General features: G+C 39.5%; 1 protein-coding gene across 1 annotated transcript; it reads right to left on the bottom strand.

Annotated features, from left to right (window-relative positions):
* Nucleotides 1-2,205: 2,205 nt before the first annotated feature.
* Nucleotides 2,206-3,281, bottom strand: FTMT (ferritin mitochondrial). The gene has a single exon (XM_012788554.3). The coding sequence runs from the start codon at nucleotides 3,279-3,281 to the stop codon at nucleotides 2,556-2,558; it is 726 nt and encodes a 241-aa protein (XP_012644008.2). The 3' UTR covers nucleotides 2,206-2,555.
* Nucleotides 3,282-13,759: the final 10,478 nt, after the last annotated feature.

The raw sequence follows: 13,759 nt of genomic DNA, 5'->3' as shown, positions 1-13,759 counted from the left end.
GAGAGGAGAACCTGTAAAATATTTATCTAGGAGAGTGACTATTGAATGTTTCTGACTGTAGCACAGAATAAGAAATATTAGTATCGAGGATGTAAAATACACAATTGTACACAGACACACATACACCATATACACACTCATAGACACACAACTGAAACAAGAGTTTCAGGAGATAGTACCCTTACTTCATTTAGTTTCACTTCAATTCTATTTTATTTGCAAAATGTGGATAGTCACATACTAAATTTCATGGCACACACTAATAAGTTGCAATGCAAAGTTTGAAAAACACTCATCTGGAAAAATTGAAGAGGAAATTTTCTATAGAAATGTAATAGGATTCCTGCATAGCAAAACAGGCCCACTTAAGAAGAAAATCTAAAGTGAGACTGATCAGCATAATTAAAATCAAAATCATTATTCAATTCTCTACCTCCAATTATTCCTCCTGCTGAGATCCCTATTTATCCTCAAATTCCCTTGTTCTCTAGTAACTCGAATTTGAGATCCATCAATTTTATTTCCATACCCCATTTCTTTAACTCCCTCCATTCACCTGACTGCAAAATTCAAGTTAATTCTGCCTCTAAACTCTCAACAGCATTTCTTTGTTTCTATTTCCATTGGTTTTACCACAGTTCAGGCCGTTATTGCATTTCTCTCCATCTTATATTTTGCTTTTCTTTTCTTATTATGATAATAATGGCTGTCCATGATAAGAAGTTTATTTTTAAAAGACCATTAAAGAAAATAAATATCAACTACAATCTCACTATTAAGAGATTTTCTAGCTTCACTTATTGGTATATATATACTTCCAGTTGTTTTACATACAAAAATATAATGTTCCTATAATTGTACATGTGGAACCGTATGATGTAATCCTGTCTTGTAATGTTGTTTTAAAGATAAGACATTGTGAATTTCTGCCCACCTCATAAGGTGTTTGTCAAAATCATATTTAGCAGTAGCTGCAGATCCATGTGGACAATAGCTGCTGATCCATGTGTAGTGTTTTAATATAAATGATTTTGTAAACTTGTGCAGTGATATACACGTGTCTCTCAGATCTTGTACTGCAGGGAGCATAATTTGCCAACGGCCCTAGCTGCTGTGCTCTGAAATTGACTCATCGTATTTAGTTTGCATGCCCACACTTCCCAGTCAATAACTGAACGTAGGAAAGGAATTAGGGAGGCTCATTTATGGGACACTTGGGATTCCCCTGACACTAGTGTCTTTGGCTTGAGGTCTCCCTGACAGCCTTGCAGATTTTCGAAAGAACTATGCACAACTTTACCTTCTTCCTTCCCTAGGGATCAGACTTTCATGAAGTCTGAAGGCTCTCCCTGCTTCTCCCAGCTCCTTTCCCATTTTCTCCCAGAGACCTATTTCCCCTAATTTCTGTACACTTAATCCCATTTTGGCATCTGTGTTTCAGAAGACCCAAACTAGCAAACATTTAGGTTGTTTTCAGATTTGTACAACCAGATTAAGCTCCTGACTGATCAACTTTTGGCACAGCATTCTTCTGTTGTGCTCTAGTCTAGCCCAGTGCCTGCTATCCAGCGCACCAACATTCTACTCACCTCACTCCCACCCACTCTAAAGAAACAACCCACCTGGCTCCTTTATTCTGGATCCCTTCTTGACTTTTCCACCTCAACATTCTTTTCTCTCTATTTTAAAGACTATACAAAGGTGTTTTTATGCAATGTTTTCCCTCTTCTTGGTACGTTAAAAGGAAAGCTATATGGCCTAGTGGTGAAACAGTCTGGAATCAGATAGACCTGCTTTGTTATATTATCAACATTAAAATAAAAAAAAAAAGAAAGCAAAACAAAGACATTTCCTATGTTTGGGAAACACTGAGCTAAACAAAAATAATTCAAGTTTGTTATTTGTTTTTAATTACAAGACTTCCCCAAACCCTTAAAATGTTAATATACTCTGTGACTTTCTAAGGCCAGCACTGACACCTTATGTAGCTTATCCCAAATTTATTTCATTATGAATTTGTTTGAAAAACAGATCATCTCCGGACAGTAGGTTCTTGGCACATATTGGGAAAAGGCAAAAGCTGTTGTAGAAATTTTGCATGTATGATTTTTACAGTATTATACATACTCTTCATTTGTAGTTACTTGTATTATTTCATTTTTCAACCTTAGCCTTTGCATAAGGTAGTGAAAATAGTGAGCACTTGTTGAATTGAGAATCTCAGAATTTTAGTTGGTTCATGGCCTGGAATAATAGGCCAGGTAACTGGAAAAAGTTAGTTTGCACGTACTTTCAGTAGTTTTTGCAGTCCTTTGTATATCATAGTATCCTGGGCTATCTTTGAGGCTGGGAAAATAAGTATCTTGATGATGGCAAAAAGCCCTTTTTAACATGGGGCTAACCATTTTTTTTTAAAACAAATCACTTTATTGGAGGAACAATATAGGAGGAGATGAGTATAAAGATAGAGGTGAATTTTAAGGGCAGGAAAGCAGGAGACCGCAGACTCCCGTCTTGGATGCACTGGGTAGCCGCGGGGAAGGGCAGCCTGCAGCTTAGTTCTGCTTCTTTTCATTTCCAAGAGTATGTTTGTCAAAAAGGTACTCGCCCAGTTGAGAATGCGGGGCGCCCATCTTAACTAGGTTGTGCACATAGTCACCTAGTTCTTTGATAGACTTCACCTGCTCGTTCAGGTAGTGGGTTTCCAGGAAGTCGCACAAATGGGGGTCGCCCTTGTCAGAGGCCAGAGCGTGCAGGTCCAGCAACGACTGGTTCACGTTCTTTTCTAAGAGCAGGGCGCACTCCATGGCGTGCAGCCCGTTTTCCCAGTCGTCCTGGTCGGGCTTCTTGATGTCCTGCAGGCGGATGCGGCCTCCTCGCTGGTTCTGCAGCCTCATCAGCTTCTCTGCGTGCTCCGTCTCCTCCCGGGACTGGTGCAGGAAGTACCTGGAGAAGTTGTTCAAGGCCACGTCATCGCGGGAGAAGTAGTAGGCCATGGACAAGTACACGTAGGACGCGTAGAGCTCCAGGTTGATCTGGCGGTTGATGGCGGCCTCGGAGTCGGGGTGGAAGTTCTGGCGCACCCCGGAGGGGGTCTTGGCGGGACAGGCGGGGCCCCGGGAGGAGGCGGCGGCCAGCGGGCGGCGGGGGGCGGCCGGCGGGGGGCCGGCGGGGAGCGCGGGGGCCCAGCGAGGCGGGAGCGGGAAGCCGCGGGGTGCACTGCGCAGCGACACCAGCGAAGGGCTGGGGTGCTTGGAGAGGAGCCTGAAACAGGACAGCATGGCCCCCCCTCTTGGGAAACGGGGAAACTGAGGCCAGGCTGGCTCGGCGCGCGGTCGGTCGGTCGGGAGCCGGCCGCCAGGTCTGAACGAGAACGCGGCCCTAGGCGACAGCGACTGCGTCACACGCCCGCTCCCTTCCAGAAGCCCCGCGTTCCAGCGGGCCTGGGCGCCGAGGCTGCCTCCCCGCGGTGGGCACGAGCGTGGCACTCGCGGCCCCTGGGGAGGGCCAGCGCGGGCGGAGGCCAGCCCCGGCCTCCGTTTACCCACACGTTCGCCCCGTAGTCGCCGCAAGGTCTCCACTCTTGGGCACGAGTAATGTGTCATCTCACCGAAAATGCAGCCAACAAGCAGGCGCTGGGACTTGCCGAGGCGGCCTGAGCCGGCTCGCCCTGCGTCCCCGGCTGTCCCCGCGCAGAGACCCGGGTGGCGGCGCGGAGACCCGGGTGGCGGCGCGGAGACCCGGGTGGCGGCGCGGAGACCCGGCCGTCGGCGCGGAGACCCGGTGGCGGCGCGGAGACCCGGCCGTCGGCGCGGAGACCCGGGTGGCGGCGCGGAGACCCGGGTGGCGGCGCGGAGACCCGGGTGGCGGCGCGAAAGCGCAAAGCAGAAGTTCGCTGGTGGCAGTGTGGGGCCGCCTCCGAAGCGGGTGTTTGTCACTTAACTTCCTGGGTATTTTAACAAATTGGAGTATGGAAATAATTGCCAGTATCGTGGGCAAATTTTCAAGACAGTGCTTTCTTTGGAAACATGTGTATTTGATTTTTAAATATAAAATTTATCTTCATTGTAAAGAAATAAGATATTGTGGAGATGCAGGAAGAACATACATACTGCCTCTAAACTTGATGTTACTTTTCCTGTCTTTTGTTAATGCAGAGATGCATATTTTTTTTAAAAGACGACTTTTTTTAAAAAAAACTACTTTTTTAAAAATTAGATTTTTTATAGCATTTAGTCTTAAAAGAATATATATATATATATATATATATATATATATGATTGTTGTAGGGCGTTGAGAAAATGAGGATGAGGATGAGCTCAAAGAAGAAAATTCAAAACATCCTTAATTCTTCCTCTATCCAGAGAGAACCCATGATAAAATGCTGGTGGTAATTCTCAGAGATTAAAAAAAATACTGAAAAATATATATGATGGACAGGCAAAAATAAACATGCATTTTAACAGCTTTATAGAGGTATAATTGACATAAGATAAACTTCAGATACTTAAAGTATGTAATTTGATAGGGCTCGACATTTGTATACATCTGCAAAACCATCACCATAATCAAGATATGATCATATTCATTTTTCTGCAAAGTTTCCTCATGCCCCTTTGTACTTCGTGATCCCTTGCTTCTGTCTGTTTCTGACCCATCCCAGGCAACCACTGATCAGCATTTCTCACCATATAGATTAGTTTGCATTTTCTAAAATTTCGTATAATAGAATCAACAATATATGTTCTTTTTTGCCTGCTTTCTTTCACTCAGCATAATTTTGAGATCCATCTATGTTATAGGTTGTATCAATAGTACCTTTTATTGGTTAGGGTTAGGCTTAGGGTTAGTATTTAATTATATGGATATATCAATTTGTTTATCCTTTCATCTGATAATGAACGTTTTGGCTGTTTATAGTTTTTTTTGAGACAGAATCTCGCTCTGTTACCCAGGCTAGAGTGTGGCCACTTCAGCCTAGCTCACAGCAGCCTCAAACTCCTGGGCTCAAGTGACCCTCTTGCCTCAGCATCCTGAGTAGCTGGGACTATAGGTGTGTGCCACCATGCCCAGCTTATTTTTTTCAATTTTTAGTAGAGATGGGGTCTCACTCTTGCTCAGGCTGGTTTTGAATTCCTGACCTCAAGCAATCCTCCTACCTAAGACTCTCAGAGTGCTAGGATTACAGGCGTGGACCACCGCGCCCAGCTTGTTCATAGTTTTTGACTATTAAAGCTGTTATGGGCATTCCTGTACAAGTCATTATATGGTCAGATGCTCTCATCTCTTTTGGGTAAATACCTTGTGGAATGGCTGGATTGTATAACTATGTATTTAATTCTTAAAGAAACTTCCAAACTGTTTTCCAAAGTGATTGTATCATTTTACATTCCTATCAGCAGTATGTGTGACTCTAAGTTCCTCCACATCTTTGCTTACATTTGGCATTGTCAGTTATTTAATTTTAATTTAAAATTAAAAAGTTTAATTTAAAATATTCTAATGCATGTGTACTGGTGTTTCATTGTGTTTTTAATTTGCATCTCCATAATGATTAATGATGCTGAGTATATTTTCACTTGCTTTTTGCCAATCATAGATTTTTGGTGAATTGTATGTTCAAATCTTTTGCCCATTTATATATTGAGCCATTTTTTAAAATAGTTGTTTGATTTCTTATGGTTATTATCTGGGTTTTTGATATTAGTACTACTTCTATTCAGGTCTTCGTTATGTGATCTATATATTACTTTATATTACTTTCCTTTTTTCATTGCACAAGTCAGATTGTCTTTCTAGGTTAGTTTCCTCAGTTGTAAATTTAGGATACTGCTTACCTCTATGGGTGGTTGAAAGAATCAAATAAGAGAATGTATACAGAGTACTTAAATCACGGTGCTTGACATGGAATAAGCACTCAAAATAGTTAATAGTTTTTTGGGGATAATTTCCATTTAATGATTCAAAATCAGTCATTTTATATTATTCAGTAAACATTATTATTATTGAATATGAAAGACTTACACAGGCTACAAAGAATATTTACATGTATTATATTGTTGCTATCATGTCTGAGTAGTGAGGTTCAAATCCTTTTATTATATGGGAATGTCAAACTTGCAGTTTTGTAGTAGGTTCCCTGTTCTCAAGTGAGCTTCTTAAAGTGTACCATATATAAAAGGTGATGCTTACGATTTAGTTGTCCTTACACTCTGCTCTTAGAATGTGAGTGATATTCACCAGGCAATTTCTCACAAATTTTACTTCTCTAATACCATCTTTGCTTTTATTTTACCTAAATTTTTGCTATCTTTGAAATGTAGGCCCCTAAACAGAGGTTATGAAAATGATTGTTTAGAGTGGTATTAAATGCTGACTGCTGCTACTAGTGTTTTAGGAAAATTGATGTCCTTCATATAAATGTTTATCCCCAAAGTAATAAAATGCATAGATATAAAACAAATGCAATACATGAAATGTAATGCAAAACAATGCCATAAAACACAATACACATTTAAATATCCCACTTTAATCTGTCAAAATATTTCTTTTTCCCATTATAAAGTTTGTGTTTTATAATTTGCTAGACTTTGAAAACGCAAAGATGTAGTAGGTGTTATGTTTATCTTATTGGCATTTTGATTTCTAGTATTCATAGTAAATTTAATGTTCTAACACAATACAAACCTAGACCATTGTCCCCTGCTCTTCACAACTCATTTCTTTCTTAGTTTTAATGGCTTCTCTTTCTTGAACACCCCTCTCTCTAAGCTTTCATGGTTCTCCTGAATTCTCTCTACTGCTTCACTTTCCTTCCCTCTAATCTAGAGCTCATCTTTCCAACCTTTGACATTTCACTCCCTAATGAAATCCATCTCATCTTCTAAGCTCTCATCAAATATATTACCTTCTCTGTAAGGTCTTATATAACACCATTCAGAATTAATCACTTTTTTTTTTTTTTTGGTGTTAAAGTACTTTGCTTATATCAAGAGCATATCATGTTATAATTCCTTCTATATATGTGTGTAAATGTCTGTGTGTATGTATATGTATGTCCTTAAGGGCAGAGCCTACTATTTTACTCATTTTTAAATCACTAGGCCTAGCCCAGTGCTTGACACATATTAAAAAATAAACACACAATAAAGCTTTGCAAATGCCAAAATGAATTGGGATAGAAATTCTTATTTTATATAGTGTATCAGATTAGCCAAATATAATTTTATAAAATATATTAAGAGATGTCTTCACTTTAAATTATTTGAGGTTGTGCAGAAAATCTCCGTGCTTTGGTGGTTTTAGTCTCTAAAGGACTGACAATATTCACTCTTTTCTCCTTTATGGACACATTAAACAATAATTTATTATATATGTAAAAATGCTTTTCCAATAGGAAATTAAAGAACTATATGAATATGGATTGCTTTTATTAAGCCATGTTTTGATTTATGCAATATATAGATCATATTTTATTGCTTTCTTTAAAGAACTTTTTTTTTTTTTTTTTTTGAGACAGAGTCTTACTCTGTTGCCCAGACTAGAGTGCCGTGGCATCAGCCTAGTTCATAGCAACCTCAAACTCCTGGGCTAGAGCAATCCTTCTGCCTCAGTCTCCCAAGTAGCTGGGACTATAGGTATGCACCACCATGCCCAGCTAATTTTTTCTATATATGTTTAGTTTTCTGGCTAATTTCTTCCTGTTTTTAGTAGAGACAGGGTCTCACTCTTGCTCAGGCTGGTCTTGAACCCCTGACCTCCAGCGATCCTCCCATCTGGGCTTCCCAGAGTGCTAGAATTACAGGCGTGAGCCACCATGCCCAGCCTAAAGAACTTGATTTTAGTAACTGTACCCCTTTGTATTTACACATGTGATGAAGACATTTTTCTCCTTTTCTCATTTCTTTTCATTGTTTTTACATAACAAGGTCAGTCACATAAGTAACCCTTCATTTTCACTACTGATTCAGGGCCCTTCTAAAATTACTTGCTGTCAGAAACAATATGATGAAGGAAGAATGGAGATAAATCTATTAATGGCTATAGATTATGGACTTGCTGTTAAAGGAGTCTTTGAGGGTTTTGACTAGAGAACAATGGAGAGTTTTGCCTTGGGGCATGAAAAGGCTTGTAACTTATGTATTGCTCCCCTGAGTGTTATTACTAGGAAAGCTCTCAGAATTCAAAAGGGAGTCATGGACTCAGTAATAGAGTACATTTTTGCCTTATTCTGGGATCCACTAAAAACTTGGAAACCCTTTAGGTCACCTGACAAATGAATTAGAATCAAACTTCCAAGTGCAGTACATGCTGCCTCTAAAACCACAAGAAGTCCAGCAAATTCTGTTTTATTCATTCATTTCATTCATCTAGTGTTGGAGGCACAAGGTGCAGTAACTCTTTCTATACCTTGCAAGAGATGTTGGCATGCCTTAAACTGTTGGACTCCTAAAACTTTGCCAATATTCTAGTCCCTGGTTACTTCCCACCTTCTTAGTTGACTATCCAGAGTACCATTTTTACTCATCAGATTATGAGTTATGGCAGCATTAACTCAGTGCCATAATTCCAACATGATGTTCTGTGATGAGCCAGGTGTCTTTGGATTTGTTGTGACAGCAGGCAAATTAGCACATCTCTGGAGCAAGACTGTGAATTATACACTGCTGCGTGTCCTAGGTGAATGTGAACTGCCTCAGATGCTTCTTCTTGATGGATAGTGAAAATAATATATGTGCCCAGATCAAAATCCACATACCACTTGGTCTGTTTCAGTAAAGATGCTATACTCAGAATTTATAGTTGGGCTTACTGCTTGGATAAGTACACTAAGCTTCACAATAATTCATTTGGTCTTTGCAGAGTTTAGATTGGTTAATTGAGATAGAGTGTGGACCAATGACCCTACCTCGTTTCAGTCTTTGTGGGTGAAACTAAACTCTGCCATTCCATGAATAAATTCCATGTGGTATTTATTGGTTTCAAGAAATTTGATGGATGGGAAATTTCAGGGGCTTCCTCTTGACCTTTCTATGGTGGTTCTTACTTCTTATGTGAAAGAATCAATGTGAGGGTCCTGGGACCTGCTAAGTATGCCCATTCCAATTATGGATTCAGAAACTGAGATAGTGACAACTGGATAGGTCCATGGATGCACTGCTTCCACAAGGGATAACCCTGGGGCCAGGATGTCATTTGTCACATGATTTCCATATACTTATACATCAACTGGATTGTATATCCAACACTCCTCAAAGATTTGGGTATTTTTCTTTTTTCAGTGTATGATTACTGAAACAAATGTCCATAGGCCATTTCGGGAAAGGAAAGGGTGAATTATAACTTTATATACTTGCCATGGAGTGAAAGAGTCTTTCTCCAAAGAAATACAATTTCTTTTTTAAATTAATCCATCTGTGTATAAGAACTGGTGCATGTCTGGAAACTGGACAACTGGTTATAATTTTTCCATTGAGACATCTGACATCTACTCTGGATCATTTTTTATTATATCATCTATATAATGCTGGCTGCTCATTTGTCTTGCCCCTAGTAACACCATGGTCAATAGACATTACCACAGGTGTCTGCAGGTCACTGCCTCTGGTTGCCATTGATCTTGTGGCTATTGTAAGTTCACCTTACTGCTAGTAATTGAGTGTGTTATTTGGCCTTGCTATTCTGGAATCTTGCCATGTTCATTGGTGCTAGGTAACCCGGTTCTGTGTTTATGACAGCACCCCTGATAGCCTGTCCTATACTACTATCTTCTGAATACTGTTGGTGATGACTTCACCACCACATTCTTTTTTGCCTTGTCTAAATGGTGGCCTTCCAAGGAATATGGTCATCTGGTGGATTCTTGGGTCTTATACAAATAGATCCATTCTAGCATGCTCATTTTCTGATCTTGACCTCTCCCTCAATTCTACACTGGCAATTCTGCTATTTCTGTTACTATATTATTTAACACAGAGTATCAGTTTTTTTTAAGATATTAATGAGTCATCACAGCAGTGTATTAATATTTTCCCCAAGACCTCTTGTCAGGGCATTAAACCTCATTAAACCTCACTCATGTCATTAAACCTCACTCATGACAAAAGTGCCCCCATATCAACAAAAACCCTACCTTACTCAACTTTATACTCCAACTCCTGTCCACCCCAAATTATTCTCTCCAAGTTCATGCCAATGTATATTACCCAGGTTTGGTAGCTCTGTCTGAGTATAAATCCTCTATTTCAGAGGTCAGCATTTCTCTACTTGGGCCACACTGAGACTTGAGCCTAATTACTAATATAGGGAGGCTCTGCATTGAATAGTACACCCCCAAAATTCATGCCTATCCAGAAAAAAATGTGACCTTATTTGAAAATAGAACCTTTGCAGAAGTAATCAAGTTAAAATGAGATCATTCTGGGTTAGGGTGTGTACTAATTCAGTGGCTGATGTTCTTAGAAAAAGAGGGAAATTTAGAGACACATAGACACACAGGGGAGAAGGCCAAGTGAAGCCAGAAGCATAAATTAGAGTCATGCATCGACAAGCCAAGGAACACCAAAGATTGCCAGTAACCACCAGAAGCTAGTAGAGGCAAGGAAGGAGACTTCCACAGAGTCTTCAGGGGGAATATTATCCTGCTGGTATATTGATTTTGAATTTTCAGCATCCATAACTGTGAGAGAATAAATTTCTGTTGATTTAAGCCACCCAGTTTGTTATACTTTGTTATGACAACCATAGGAAACTAATACAAGGGATGAGAAGGAGAGATATGGGTGAATTTTGGGGGAGGCAAGCATTGTCCTTCTGGGCACCTGCCTCTTTTGGTGGCTTTGCTTAGTCTCTAGACCTGGTGGAGTGGGGCATGCTTCTCTCTTCCAGCAAGAGGCAGTGGGCCACTTCTGCAAGCCAAGAAGTTTCCTGGAAAATCTGGAAGATGAATGAACTTGAGTGCATTTTACCCAAATGTCCTCGTCCCAAGTCTCAATCTCTTTCTATTAAGGTCCTGATTTTAGTGAAAGCTAGAAATTCAGCCTTCATGGAAATTCTTCTGCTATTACAAACTAGTCCTGGATCTTGCATTTGCCCAGGCTTCTCTCAGACTTCAGGACATGGATTTGCAAACTTTTCCTGTAAAAGAACAAATAATAAATAATTTATGCTGTGTGGGCCATACAGTCTCTGTTGCAAATATTCAACTCTGCTGTTTTAACATGAAAACATCCATGACTATATGTAAATGAATAAGCATGGTTGTGTTCTAATAAGTTTTTCTTATTTAATAAATTTTATTGTATATAGTTGAGGTTTATACTATGATGCTATGGGATGCACATAGATAGTAAATGTTTACTATAGTGGAGTTTAACAGATTAACATATTATCTCACATATTTACTTTTTTTGTGATAAGATACAATTTTACTTAGTCCTCATGTTGTATATTAGATCTCTAGACTTCCACATCTTCCATGTCTGCTACTATGTATCTTTTGATCTACATTTCTCTGTTTCTCCCATCATCCTGACTTCCTGCCCCATGGTAACCACTGTTTTATTCTCTACTTCTGTATATTTGACCATTTATTTCTTTAGATTTCACATATAAGTGAGATCACACAATATTTTTCTTTTTGTGCCTGGCTTATTTCATTTAGCATTTACAAAAAGAATAATGGATCAGATTTGGTCCAATGTCTGGAGTTTGCTGATGCCTGCTGTAAGACACGAAAGCCTCTTTAAATTCCTACATGGAGTATTTCTGATGTTCTTGCTACCGAGCAATCAATGGGCTTGCTATTCAAGGTGCATAGAAGCCAATACCATGGCACTGGCCTTTGAGAACAGAAAAGCTTAATTGCAAGTCAAATGGCAAGGAGACAGGAGGAAATGTTCAAATCTGTTTTCCCCAGCTGAGTGCTGGATTAGACTTTATAAACATAGGATAATGAGGTGTTATCTTATTGGACCATGCCCTGGGGTAATGCCAGGGCTCAATTTTATTGGTTCCTGGAATCTGCCACGCAGTGTCCACTTCTTAATTTAGTCCCTGCTCCTTGGTCCCACCACTTAAATCCAACCTTGGTTGCATACTTGCTTCATCTGGGCATGCTCAGGTTACATGACCTTTAACCTGGGGGTCCATGGCAACTGAAAAGCAACTCACAACCTTCTTAGATGAAAGTTGAGGTAGATACATCTGGTGTGGTTACATTCTTACCACTTAGCCAGAAATTAATTCTATCAAAGCTTGTCACTTTCCTTTTTAAACACATCAGTAGTGATCAGTAAAAACCAATCAATTCCACATTTTCCTTATTGCCCTAAATCAAGAGACATACTGTACAACCAGGGGCATCTCCTTCCATTTCCCTCTGTCCCAATTACATAGGTGACAATTCTAGTAATTGTAATGCTACAGCATTCCAGAGTTCTTCACCAGTGTTGTAAAATGTAGGGATAGGGTTCTTATTATTATTTGGTCAGCATGTGATCCAGTTTCTGAATTTCACCTTAAATTTGTTTTTTAGCCACACTTCCAATAAAACCCTTTAGGTTGGATTCCTAAGCAAATATTGAGGAAAGGACTCATATGCAAGTGATTTATTAAGAAAATTCTGCCAGGGGAAACCAATAAAAAACTAGAGAAAGCAGAAAAGGGGAAATAATAAAAGGATTTGATTTCAGCAAAATCCAGTGCAGATAAGGCCAGCTTATTGTACAACCTGTGCAATCACAAAGGGTCCTCACTTGGAAGGGCCCTATGCTTTGTTTAATGCTCTACTGCAGATGTCTTGAAATTCTTAATAACTTCATCTTTGAATTTGCATTTTGTAAGTGAAGTCTGATGGGACAATGGAGCATGCACGTGAGCTTAGGAGACATGCAATTTGTGTATTTGTCATTCCTCGCCTTCCCATTCACATACAGCATTTGCAATGGCCCATGAGCATGGAATTTTGGTGAACCAACAATGATGAAAGTTTAATAAGACTCAGAGCAGGCACAAGATTAGCGTACTTGTGTAGAGACTATGAATGAGTACATGGGCATGTCAACAGGTCCAAGAGGCTGCACTTTCCCTTCAAAACAGAACTTACTTGGAATGCAGAAAAATGTCAGTGGCATCCTAAGGTATACGAGCAGACAAGGAGACTTACCAAGTCTTTTTTTCCTAGTGTGATTTCCCTGTGTTAGTAACCACTATTGCTAAAAATGCAGGCATAAAAGGAAAGGGGGGGGAATAAAGAAGCCCATAGTTCATTTTCCTTCATTCTTACCTTATCAGTAAACCAAAGATAGAGTGTTGGTAGAATGTGATCCTATGAAGAAATGAAACAAAAACACTCTGGTTACTTTTGTGTAATGTTCCCACTGTTTTGGTAAGAATGAAATACATGTGCATGTATTTCATGCAAGCTACAAAATACAAATTGTGTAATTATAGTGATTCTGCATATGAGTCAATTACTCTTATGTTGATATTTAAAACAGGCATTACACAATCTATAAACATGAATGGTAAAATTCAGGCTTATAATTTAAAATTTTCAGGTTTCTTTTTTTTTCTTAGAATGATATTCAATAGCAAATAAAAACACCATGACAAGCCAAGAGAAATCATAGAAGAAAATAAGATATTTTATATTTTAGTAATTTTTAATAGCACTTTGTTTCTGCTTTTTGAAGAAGTCACATATTTTCATTTTGGTCTTGGCCCCGCATGTAGATTAACTTCAGTTGACTCCCACAGG

Source organism: Microcebus murinus, chromosome 11 (genome assembly GCF_040939455.1).
Source record: "Microcebus murinus isolate Inina chromosome 11, M.murinus_Inina_mat1.0, whole genome shotgun sequence".
Taxonomy (NCBI): Eukaryota; Metazoa; Chordata; class Mammalia; order Primates; family Cheirogaleidae; genus Microcebus; species Microcebus murinus.
Note: the sequence above shows the minus strand (reverse complement) of the source record. Positions and strands in the feature narration are given on the sequence as shown.